General features: G+C 46.7%; 1 protein-coding gene across 1 annotated transcript in view; it reads right to left on the bottom strand.

The window, feature by feature from the left end:
* Positions 1–13,205, bottom strand: part of si:dkeyp-72e1.9 (syntaxin-binding protein 4) — a 34,611-nt gene that overhangs the window by 3,108 nt on the left and 18,298 nt on the right. Inside the window, exons 7-14 of the mRNA XM_055223478.1 lie at positions 10,386–10,509; positions 9,049–9,190; positions 6,864–6,973; positions 6,123–6,246; positions 5,989–6,061; positions 2,564–2,667; positions 2,367–2,463; positions 629–756 (exon numbers count right to left, since the gene is read on the bottom strand). Coding sequence (XP_055079453.1) covers positions 629–756; positions 2,367–2,463; positions 2,564–2,667; positions 5,989–6,061; positions 6,123–6,246; positions 6,864–6,973; positions 9,049–9,190; positions 10,386–10,509 — 902 coding nt within the window. The remainder of the gene's footprint in view (positions 1–628; positions 757–2,366; positions 2,464–2,563; positions 2,668–5,988; positions 6,062–6,122; positions 6,247–6,863; positions 6,974–9,048; positions 9,191–10,385; positions 10,510–13,205) is intronic.

Raw genomic sequence — 13,205 nt, forward strand, 5'->3', positions numbered from 1 at the left:
GCAATATATCGGTTCAGTATTGGTATCAGCCGATATCGCTCCAGATTCCCTGATATCGGTATCAGCCGATATTGATATTAAATTTTGATACCCCAGACCGGTGTTTTGAGATGAGTCAAAATGGAAATAAAAAAGACTCTTTGAAGTCAGACGTTCACACACATTTCATTAGTATTTGGTCCTTTGCCTTTAAACTGTGACTTGGGTCAAATGTTTTGGATTTTTTGTCTGGAGTTTTGTCCCATTCGTCCGGACAGAACTGGTGTAACTGAGCCCAGTTTGTGTCCGTCTCACTCGCACACGCCTTTTCAGGTCTGTTCATACATTTTCAACAGGACTGAGGTCAGGATTTTGTGATGGACACTCCAGAACATTGACTTTGTTATCCTGAAGCCTCTTTGTTATCATTGGCAGTGTGTCAAACTGGTGACAAAGACTTCTGGTCATTGAGGCCCAGACACACACACACACCCACACACACCCCCACACACACACCCCCACCCACACACACACACACACCCCCACCCACACACCCACACACACCCCCACACACCCCCACCCACACACCCACACACACCCACACACACACACACACACACCCACACACACGTTGATGAGTGCGTCTCACCGGGGAGTGGAAGGCGGACGTGTCCATCAGGCTGGCTGCCTCCTGATAGGTGAACATGAAAGGTCCCGCCCCCATGCCCAGCTCCTCCAGACGCTCCTGGAAAAGGCTGCGAGTCGCCTCCACAAAGTCTGAGGTCAGAGGACACAGTGACCACACGGTGAGGTCAGAGGACACAGTGAGGTCAGAGGACAGTGACCACACGGTGAGGTCAGAGGACACAGTGACCACACGGTGAGGTCAGAGGACACAGTGAGGTCAGAGGACACAGTGAGGTCAGAGGACACAGTGACCACATGGTGAGGTCAGAGGACACAGTGACCACACAGTGAGGTCAGAGGACACAGTGACCACACAGTGAGGTCAGAGGACACAGTGAGGTCAGAGGACACAGTGATCACACGGTGAGGTCAGAGGACACAGTGACCACACGGTGAGGTCAGAGGACACAGTGAGGTCAGAGGACACAGTGACCACATGGTGAGGTCAGAGGACACAGTGACCACACGGTGAGGTCAGAGGACACAGTGACCACACGGTGAGGTCAGAGGACACAGTGACCACATGGTGAGGTCAGAGGACACAGTGACCACACAGTGAGGTCAGAGGACACAGTGACCACACGAACTCAAGAACAGCCCAAAACAAAACTGTGGGACTAAATCCTACTTTTGTGCGACTGAACTGTTCCACTGTTATTAGTCAAATTAGTCAATTAATCAATTCATTCAACTCATATTTATTCATATCAATTATTAGTCAAAACGTTTCTGTTCAGCTGTGCAGACTGAAAGGTTTTTATTCTGCACTCTTCTCTTTTAATGGTAATTTTATGATTATTTGTGATTATTTGTTTTAATGTCTTTATTGTGTAAACACTTTGATTTACCTTGTGTACAAATTGTGTTATACAAATAAACTTGCCTCGCCTCGTCATTTTTGTTTTTTGTGTGTAAACTCTGTATATTTGCAGCTTTCTCGTATAAAACTACCGTCAAACTGGAGATCACAGCGCCCTCTAGAGACCAGTGTGATCAAGTACTACGTGACAGTACACAAAACTGCCCTGGATACAGCCAGGTGCTTCTGATTCTACATGTTACACCTGTTAGACCAATCACTGTGTAGGACTGTCTGTAGGCAGGATGTGTAGGACTAACTGTAGGCGGAGCACATGTGTAGGACTGTCTGTAGGTGGCGTATGTAGGACTAACTGTAGGCGGAGCACATGTGTAGGACTGTCTGTAGGTGGCGTATGTAGGACTAACTGTAGGCGGAGCACATGTGTAGGACTCTGTAGGTGGCGTATGTAGGACTAACTATAGGCGGAGCACATGTGTAGGACTGTCTGTAGGTGGCGTATGTAGGACTAACTGTAGGCGGTGCACATGTGTAGGACTGTCTGTAGGTGGCGTTTGTAGGACTAACTGTAGGCGGAGCACATGTGTAGGACTCTCTGTAGGTGGCGTATGTAGGACTAACTGTAGGCGGAGCACATGTGTAGGACTGTCTGTAGGTGGCGTATGTAGGACTAACTGTAGGCGGAGCACATGTGTAGGACTGTCTGTAGGTGGCGTATGTAGGACTAACTGTAGGCGGAGCACATGTGTAGGACTGTCTGTAGGTGGCGTTTGTAGGACTAACTGTAGGCGGAGCACATGTGTAGGACTGTCTGTAGGTGGCGTATGTAGGACTAACTGTAGGCGGCGCACATGTGTAGGACTGTCTGTAGGTGGCGTACCTCCATAGGACACTGTGCCCTGGGGGTCTGGATCCAGCACCAGTCGAAGTTTGTTCCTTTGCTCCTCCGTGACCTCTAACCCCAGGAAGCGGACGGCCTACAGAGCACACACACACACACACACGTCACACTGCCCCCTACTGGAACACTCCAGCATTTACATCAGTGTCAAACAGATGAACTGGACCCAGACTCACCAGGTCCAGCTTGTCGGCCTTGAGTCGGATGTAGGGGTCCAGGGTGATCTTGGGCTTGGTCGCTGTGGGTGACCTTTGACCTGTGGGTGACCTCTGACTTGACCCTAAAGGACAAAGGACATTAGGGTCAATACTGGGTCAGTTGTGGAGTGATCGATTTGTTTTTTAAAGCCCAAACACCAGTGATAGAGACTGAAGGTTTGGAGAAACAGTAAAAAGAGTTTGTTTATATGAGTTTACTCCTCCACCCGCCGTCTGTGGATGTAGGGGGCGCTCTCACCAGTCCCACTGAACTGCCCTAAAACACACAAACACACACAAACACACGCACAAACACACACAAACACACGCACAAAGACACACAAACACACGCACAAACACACACACGAACACACGCACGCACAAACACACACACAAACACACACAAACACACACACAAACACACGCACAAACACACGCACGAACACACACACAAACACACACAAACACACACACAAACACACGCACAAACACACGCACGAACACACACACGAACACACGCACAAACACACGCACAAACACACACACAAACACACACACGAACACACGCACGAACACACGCACAAACACACGCACAAACACACACAAAAACACACACGCACAAACACACACAAACACACACACAAACACACCCCCACACACACACAAACACACACACAAACACACGCACAAACACACGCACGAACACACGCACAAACACACGCACAAACACACGCACAAACACACACACAAACACACACACGAACACACGCACGAACACACGCACAAACACACGCACAAACACACACAAAAACACACACGCACAAACACACACAAACACACACACAAACACACCCCCACACACACACAAACACACACACACGTGGTGGGTTTACTCCTGAATTTATTGAAATGATTATTGCTTCTAAAATTCTATGACAATTTTGCAGTTGCACTTTTGACACTAAGGATGAACTGATGAACAGATCCTCATCTGACATGATCCAGATGATTCTAGTGGAGGTGGAGTTTAAAAACACAGTGGAGCACTTCCTGTATCACCACATGATGACATCACAAGGTGGAACAGAGTGTTTTCAGTTTGAGAGAAGAACTCAGCCTAAATCTGCAGGTTTGTGTTAAACATGTGAGAATGAAACAAAACACAACTCCAGGTCTGTTTGACGTTAGAGCAGAAAACGACTTTAAAATAAACAATTTTCATGTAAAAATCAGGAGCGGAGCCTTTAGTCATGAGCCGTGTGCTCTTAAAGTTCCCGTGCACTTGTTTATGTTGCATATGATCCGTTTAACCGTGTTCTCGGTGTTCTTTGGCGCCCTGGCACAGGCTGTCCTCTTTAGCCCCGCCCACAGGAGGTGTGACGCGGCGATCAGCTCTGTTACTGTTCCACGCTGGACGTTTCTGGGCACGCTCAGACGGGCTCATCTGTTTAACAGGATTGGCCCCTGGATGACGTACAAACACTCAGCTCTAAGACCCGAGCCTGGCACGAGAGACTGTGCACAGGGGTCAGAGGTCACAGGACAGGAGTCAAAGGTCAGAAGAGACACATTTCAACACAATAAGTTAAAGAGGCGTGTTGTTCTTCTGTGTGACTCATAACACGCAGCAGATTTAGGCACCATGTTTTATAAGTTTCACTTTAGTTTTTGTTGCAGTTTCCTCTCCCTTTGCTCTCTGTGCTAAGTCCCTCCCCCTTCAGAGCACGATCACAACACAATCAGCTGCACTAATGAAACCACTGCACATCACACCAGGTTTGTCACGTCGTAGTGTAGAGTTTGTATCGTGTTTTTGTATATTTATGTAGACATGTGGGCGGAGCATGGGTGATGTAGGCTTGTGGGCAGAGCATGGGTGATGTAGGCTTGTGGGCGGAGCCTTGCACAGAATCTTCCAGCTAACTGTAAGGACGGTTCAAGTAGGCCCCGGAAGAGATCGCTAAATTACTGAAACGTCATAACACGATAAAAAGCTTAAAAGAATAATACATTTTGTATAATACTCCCTCTTTAATGTAACATGTAAATGACGGAAGGTTCCAGTTCAGGAGTTTGAAAAACAGTTGGCTAATGCTAATGCTAATGCTAATGCTAGCTTGTGAGTGTAATGAGGGGCTTGTTTAACAGCACAGATCAGCTCATCTCTTTTTCTTCATCTCTTCTCAGTTCTTTGTGGTCACTTTGTGTTAAACCAAAGCTTAAAGTCTAATCTGAGTAACAGAGACTCAGACAGAGCAGTGCCTCCAGCTAGCTTCACCCCACAGCTAATGTTGATGACATCGGCTGAAATACATCTACATCTGTCCAGTCCCATGTGAGGACGCACCTGAGACTCTGGCACCACCTCCGCACACCTTCACCTGTGAGTACCACGAGGCCCACGAGTCACATGGTCAGTGTTTCCTCGTGGTCCGCTTGGCTCAGTCTCTCCTCAGTTGGTCTTTCTTGTTTTTGTCACATTTTGCTCCTTGGACTATCCGTGCACCTCCGCCTCCGACCCAGACCTCCACCACCGACCCAGACCTCCACCACCGACCCAGACCTCCATCACCGACCCAGACCTCCACCACCGACCCAGACCTCCACCACCGACCCAGACCTCCACCACCGACCCAGACCTCCACCACTTGCTCCGACGACCGTCTTTCACATTTTTGTATTGTTAAACTGTTTTCCCGAGTCTGGATCTTTGGTCCCTCCAGACGTTACGACATTAGGTCAGATCTGAGCCTTAGATGAGGGAATAAATCACTTCTGTGTCTAATTATTGCTTCATTCTGTCTTTAATGAAACAGTAGATTTAAAAAACGGTTCACTGGGAGGGTCTGTCTTTCCTGTTGTGTCAGTGTCGTTTATCTCAGTATTTCTCTGATGTATCGTACTTCAGTGACTGTCCTGGTTTATTCAGACGATAACATCCGTGTGGAGACCAGGCTCTAAACTCAGGTCGTTCTGACATGTCTGCATCAAACAAACCGCAGACATCTGCCACAGTTAGCAACTGGCTCCACCAATCAGCCCCCAGAGAGGAGGGCGCGGGGGGAGCGGCACCTAGGAAATAACCTTGGGCTAATCCCGGCCAATAGGATTAGGGCCGACTGCAGCGGCCATGACACTTCTGTCTGCGCCGTCTGTGTCGCAGCACCGGCCTCAGACACAAGCACCTCGCACAAATCACTTTATTCATGGGCTTCATCCAGGGGACAGGCCGCAGTCGAACAAAAAACAATCTGCAAAGCAATCAGCCGACTAAAAAGAGGCACAAACGCTCAGAACTAAATATTTATACAGAAATGTACGAGAAAACACCGCATTTATATAAAGATTAAGATTCTTCTCTGAAACACAAAAGAGCAGAGTCTTTGAGGGACACTGGGCCGTACCTGAGACGTGTATATCCGGGGGACAGATGTCGGGGGATGGGGTGGACACTTGAGAAGGCTCCTCTGTGCAGATCTGTAAACACAGAGTGAATAAAAACCCTGTCGTATGTAACAGTGACGTGGCGTGATCTGACCTCGGGCGAGCGGATGTGCACTTTGAGGCGTCCCGTGGCTCTCTGGACTCCGTTGTGCAGAGACGTGGAGCTGGAGAACAGGCCTTTCCCCGGGATGAAGGCGATCTCCACCGCACTGTCCTGTCTGAACACAAGTATAACACTCTGAGGTATAATACTCCCTACAGCCAGAGTGTATGAGACAGGACTGGACAGTGTCTTCAGAGACATGTCTTCGGGCGCTGGGTCCTGTCCTGGTGTAAATAAACTTCTGTATATTCTTCAGTACTTATACACGCAGTACACACAGGACAGATATTCTAATCACGTAATCACTTTTAGAGAAGTTCCCACACTTGACTCTGGTGACGGCTCTTTTGGCTCTTTTGGCTCTTTAAAGAGCCGTTCAAAACACTGACTCTATGATATTTCTTTATGTGACTGAAGCCAGAGTGAGAACTTTAACAACAAACTAATCACAGAGAAATGAGGCTGAGGTTTAAAATGGTTCAAACTGAGTTTATCTTCTGAGATTATGTAAATATCTAAATAAAACTTTGTGCACATTAAAAATCAAACTTATTCTGACGCCTCGTGTGTTTTTGTGTCGTCTTCTCTGTTGATGTTTGTGTTGGTTCAAGTTAAATCAGTATAAACTTACAGAAAAATTACAAAAAAGATTTGGTTCTTTTAAAAACTGAGATCCGATTCCAATCATTCATATTAAAGATCCGACTCTTTCACACGTGATCTGACTCGTACCCCGTGGTCTTCACTTTGTTGAGCATGAGCTTGGCCTCCTCATGGGTCAGTCCGATCAGAGACTCTTTGTTGATGGCGATGAGCTGATCTCCAGGCCTCAGACGCCCGTCCTGCAAACACACACACATACACACAAACCACACACACATACACACAAACCACACACATATACACACAAACCACACACACATACACACACCCCCACACAGACAGAAACGCGCGCACACACACACACACACACAGGTGAAACCAGGTGTGTACATTCACTGTATAAAAAGACACTTTTTTCTCTGACATGAATCAGACTAAACTTTTCCTGTTTTAGGTCAAACAGGATTAACACAGATGTTTCTATTTGATAAACGCCACAATAATGAGAAGGACTTTTGACACATTTTTCATGACGTTTCATTTTCGTTTACACACATCAGATTATTATGACTTTAAACTCGACATGTCAGACACTTCTGTTTATCTGTATGTGACTGAAAGGGTTTTATTCTGCCTCTTTTCTTTTAATTTTATTGTATTGTGATTTTAATGTCTTTCTTATTCTGTAAAACACTGAATTACTTCATGTAATTGTGCCGTACAAATTTTATGAGACAAGAGCAATAATCAGTGATGTTATCTCCCGATGAGAGAAAAGGGAGCGTACTTTTACTCCTACTTGAGTAATATTCTGATCGAAGTAACTTTCTCTCTGTGTTTCCTCACTGTGTCACATCCACTGATCCTCCTGAGAGTCACTTTATCTCTCGTTTGTGTTCTCTCTGTCACAGCAGAAATCCTCCTCACATAATCCTCCTGACTCAGCCACAACACGCGGCTCCAACGGGCGACTGTCACCGTAGCAACGACCGTCACCGTAGCAACGACCGTCACCGTAGCAACGATTGTCACCGTAGCAACGACCGTCACCGTAGCAACGACTGTTTCTACTACCATAGAAACGACCACATCTTCCATCATAGAAACACCTGCCTCTGTTACCATAGAAACAACTGGATCTGTTGACACGTGTGGCTAAATTCCCAGAACCCCTGAACGTCTCGTGACCCGGTTTGTAAATGTTCAGATGTACAGAGTATGGAGATGTGTCGCTCCATAATCCATCAATGCATGTGGAGGGGTAGAGGATGAGGGCTGTGGGGATAGAGGATGAGGGCTGTGGGGGGTAGAGGATGAGGGCTGTGGGGGGTAGAGGATGAGGGCTGTGGGGGGTAGAGGATGAGGGCTATGGGGGTAGAGGATGAGGGCTGTGGGGGTAGAGGATGAGGGCTGTGGGGGTAGAGGATGAGGGCTGTGGGGGTAGAGGATGACTGTGGAGAATAGGATTGCAGACATCAGAGGAGCAGTTCGCTCGGCTCCTGTCACAAACACAACAGGGGGATTTGTGCACATTTGCAGAGCTGAATTTAAGCCTCCAGCTCCACATCAGAGACAAACTGACAATCCACAAGATTTAACCCAAAGCACCAAGAGAAAAACACACCAGCTACTCTCCATGGAGCCCAGAATGTTCCACTGTAAAACATTAGCTGTATGTGTCTTACATTTATACAAATACAGATGTTCGTATGCAACAAAAACATGCATTTTTACTGTGTGCAGATCGCCTCTCCACAGATCTGACCTGTAATTGGCCTGGTGGGCTTACGTGCTTGTCTCCATGGAGAATGTGAAATGTTATTTCCAAACTGTGGAACATTTCAAAAGTGTTACTTTAGCCTTTAAAGACCAGGGGGTGATCTGAGTCTGTCCCCAGAGTCACAGAGTCATTTTAATGTGTAATGCAGTTATCTGTTGTCTTCTATTATTATTATTATTATTATTATTATTATTATTATTATTATTATTATTATTATTATTATTATTATTATTATTATTATTATTATTATTATTATTATTATTATTATCATCTGTAGGAGGAGCTGACAGCGCGCGGCTCTTTCTCGTGATGAGGTTCACAGTGACATCACCTCCCACTGGACACCACAGTTTACTAATGCAGGAATCAGCGGATTGTTTCTTTTTTTATGAAATAGTTTTAGATGATTATTACAATTTAAAAAGTCCAGATTCTACCCTGATGTTCCACATTGTTATAGACACACTGTGTCCTCTTTAAATCTTTTCCCCGTCCTGGCCGTGTTCTGGCTCAGTCTAAGCGTCTCGCACTCACCCTGTGGCAGTCTCCTCCCGACAGCACCTCCTGGATGAAGACGGCGGGACCGTCCGGACGGTTGGATCCTCCTCCGATGGTGATGCCGAGGCTGGAGGAGCGAGCCACGGAGATGAGCTGGATCACCCCTTCCCCCGGGTGACTGTGGACGGAACAGCAGAAACTGACACTTGACATCGCGATGGTGGTGTTAACATGCATCTCTATGTTAGAATGTTCAGCGGTTACCATGGAGACACATTAGCAAACACAGCCAAAAAGAACCTCTGAAACTCACATCAAAAATGTCCTATGATCAGTACGAGCGGTCACAGTCCTGTTCAAGTGATTTTTAACAAAAAGAACTGAAAAACTGTTGGCTAATGCTAGCTAGCACGTGAGGTTTGTTTAAAACCAGATAAGTCAGTTCTTTACGGTCAGATTGTGTTAAAATAAAGCTCAGATTAAAGTCAGAGAGTGAACAGAGCTTTAGACAGAACAGTGCCTACAGTTAGCGTCACACCTCCATGTTTGTGAGTAAAATAATACACAATAATACACATATACAGCGCCTTTCATTTGTCCCAAAGCACTTTGCATTGTTCACTCCACTCTCTGCAGACAAGACACACACCACATTCATATGAGGCAATGTGGGGAAGTGTCTTGCTCAAGGACACAACAACAAAACAACCTTTGGGCTGTGTGACCACTGCTCTACCAACTGAGCCACTGTTGCCCCAGTGCACTCTGGGTAAAGGCCAAAGTGGAACTGGACGACTGAGGATCACACAGAAAACTCTGGAACATTATTTTGTTTTCAGAACCAACACGAAGCTTCACTGTAGGTTTGTGTTGTATTTGTGTCGTATTTGTGTCGTATTTGTGTCGTATTTGTGTTGTATTTGTGTTGTATTTGTGTTGTATTTGTGTTGTATTTGTGTCGTATTTGTGTTGTATTTGTGTTGTATTTGTGTTGTATTTGTGTTGTATTTGTGTCGTATTTGTGTTGTATTTGTGTTGTATTTGTGTTGTATTTGTGTTGTATTTGTGTCGTATTTGTGTTGTATTTGTGTTGTATTTGTGTTGTATTTGTGTCGTATTTGTGTCGTATTTGTGTCGTATTTGTGTCGTATTTGTGTCGTATTTGTGTCGTATTTGTGTCGTATTTGTGTCGTATTTTCTGTCTCAGCTGAAACTGAAGCTGTTTTTGTCTCCAGTTTTTTTCACCGTAAAAACCCACCAGGACGTCGTTAAACTTAAACAGTAGAGGCCTGGCCTGGTTCTCTCGCTGTATTTATCCAAACATCTGCAGATTAACTCGACACTAAAAGGACGGGAGGGCATCTGACACAGACCTGAGCGATCGCAGCAGAGGTCCGCTGTTGTTGTACATGTTTTGAGAGCCAGCTGGACTGAGCAGCAAAGGACTCTGGGAGCGGGAGGAGGAGCCTGAGGAGGTGCTGTCGAGGTACCGCCCACCTGCAGAGAACAAAGATCAGAATGTGAGATTTTGAAATGTTATTACAATCAGGCTGAAGATTTGTGATTTCAGATTAAGATCATGAGTCCTGAGCAGTTCATTTACTTTTATCACAAATTAAAATGAGGCTTTTACGCAAACTGCAGCCTGAGTCGCCAGAGCAGTGACTTTCTGCAGGTTCTGGGGTTTAGGGACATTTTAGATTTAAACACTGGAAACACAAATGAGACAAATGAAGCTCACTCTGGTTTAAAACTGGAGAAACATCTTGAGAAATAAAACACCAAATTATAACAAATGGATCATCATGTCCAGTGTAATTAAGGTGAAATTGACTTTACATTTATTATCAGAACAACAAATGTGACAGAGTGTTTCTTTAAACATACAGAGAGACAAACAGCTGCACATTTTAATCAGGAACAGAGCTGGTGTTTCAGAGTAAGATCTGCATCTGCCAGTCGAAGGTTTGGACACTTTCACTTCTGTTTCTTCTTTAGTTTCAGGATTATTTACACTGTAGATTCTCACTGAAGCATCAAAACTATGAAAGACGTGTGTGTAATGTAGAGAACAAAAAAAACTGAAAAGACTCCAGACTGAACATTTAAAATAGTCTCTCTTTGCTTTTGGACACGTCTCTGTGAAGTGAAAACTCTGTGAGGAAACTTCACTGAAACTGAGACTCGGCTCAGGGTTTGCAGCTCCGTCACTAAAGGAAACTCTGAGGATTTGAGTATAAAAGTCAAGAATTATTTACCTTTTTTCCTTTGCTATATATCTAAAGTGTAAAAGTAATAAACATAAATTAAAAAAAACATGAGTGTGTTTCAGGCTGAAGCTGCTTCACATCCAAAGAGTTTGACTTTAGCGTTAGCGTTAGCATGAGCGTTTGCATGAGCGGCTCTGGACATGAGGTTTTCTTGAGCAAAGAGCTGGAAGCCGTCCATCTGTGTCCATCTGTGTCCATCTGTGTCCATCTGCGTCCAGCTGTGGTCTGCTCTGTCTAACACGAGGAGGACGACTTACTCATGGACATTTGGACATTTGAGTTTTATTCTTGTGAGACACGGTGGAGCTGGAGGGGGACGGGTCAAGGATGCCCCCTGAGCTCTCTTTTGTTCGCTGAGGTGACGGCCGAGCGGACACGTGGGGTCAGACAGGAGCGTGTGTGTGTGTGTGCGTGTTTATCGGCTGATATGAGGACGGTCAGTCTGGTTAAAGCCTTTGGGCGGCAGCTGGACGGACACATGTGAGATTGTGTAACAGGCCACTGCACCTTTCACAAACCATTTATCCAGACTGCTCCTCTCCAGCGTCTTCAGTCAGAAACATCTACAGCCAATTTACTTTACATCTATATAGTAAGTTACTCTTGTCTGTATTTAAAAGTAGTAGTAGTAGAAGTATTACACTTTAACGGGGCATTAACTGTATCACATATTTACATCATGTTTCCTTTTATTTATATTAAAATGTTACATTCAGCGGAAACGTGTTTAATGATTTTCTCTTTTCATTTTTGATGCTCTGTTCTCTCCTTCAGAGCTCTCAGTGTGTAGGGGCTAATGAACCTGCTGCACATCGTGTCGGGTTTGTGAAGTTGTAGTGTGTCGTTTTGTATCGTGTGTTTGGATATTTGTAAAATGGGCCTGGGCGACATGGGCGGAGTCTTCTACAGAGGACACATGATAGAAAACTCAAAGTACATTTTGTTTAATACTGGAGTTTAACAAGAAGAAGACATCAGAGACAGGTTTGTACTCAACTGTTTCACTGTTTCTCTGATTTTTTAGTTTTTTATCGGTTACAGGTCGACACAGAGGCCTTCAAACGACCACATGGAGTGTTTGTCCAGAGCAGGAGCGGCTCGACGCGCAGTCGCCTCTCCCGCCCCTAGAGGGCGCTGTGCGTAACAATCCATGTATTTCAGTGAGTGTTTTTGTTTCACTTTTAATATTTAAGGTGCACGTTAGATCGAGGGCACGAGGGAAATGTGTTTACTGCACGAGTGAACAAGGGTTTATTTGGTGGGACAGAGGGGTGTGGTGGTGGTGGTGGTGGTGGTGGGGCAGAGGGGGGTGTGGTGGTGGTGGGACAGGGGGGTGTGGTGGTGGTGGTGGGACAGGGGGGTGTGGTGGTGGGACAGGGGGGTGTGGTGGTGGGACAGGGGGGTGTGGTGGTGGTGGTGGGACAGGGGGGTGTGGTGGTGGTGGTGGGACAGGGGGGTGTGGTGGTGGGACAGGGGGGTGTGGTGGTGGTGGTGGGACAGGGGGGTGTGGTGGTGGTGGTGGGACAGGGGGGTGTGGTGGTGGTGGGACAGGGGGGTGTGGTGGTGGGACAGGGGGGTGTGGTGGTGGTGGTGGGACAGGGGGGTGTGGTGGTGGTGGGACAGGGGGGTGTGGTGGTGGGACAGGGGGGTGTGGTGGTGGTGGTGGTGGGGCAGAGGGGGGTGTGGTGGTGGTGGGACAGGGGGGTGTGGTGGTGGGACAGGGGGGTGTGGTGGTGGTGGTGGTGGGGCAGAGGGGGGTGTGGTGGTGGTGGGACAGGGGGGTGTGGTGGTGGGACAGGGGGGTGTGGTGGTGGTGGTGGTGGGGCAGAGGGGGGTGTGGTGGTGGTGGGACAGGGGGGTGTGGTGGTGGGACAGGGGGGTGTGGTGGTGGGACAGGGGGGTGTGGTGGTGGTGGTGGTGGTG

This window comes from Periophthalmus magnuspinnatus, chromosome 8 (assembly GCF_009829125.3).
Source record: "Periophthalmus magnuspinnatus isolate fPerMag1 chromosome 8, fPerMag1.2.pri, whole genome shotgun sequence".
NCBI classification, from domain to species: Eukaryota; Metazoa; Chordata; class Actinopteri; order Gobiiformes; family Gobiidae; genus Periophthalmus; species Periophthalmus magnuspinnatus.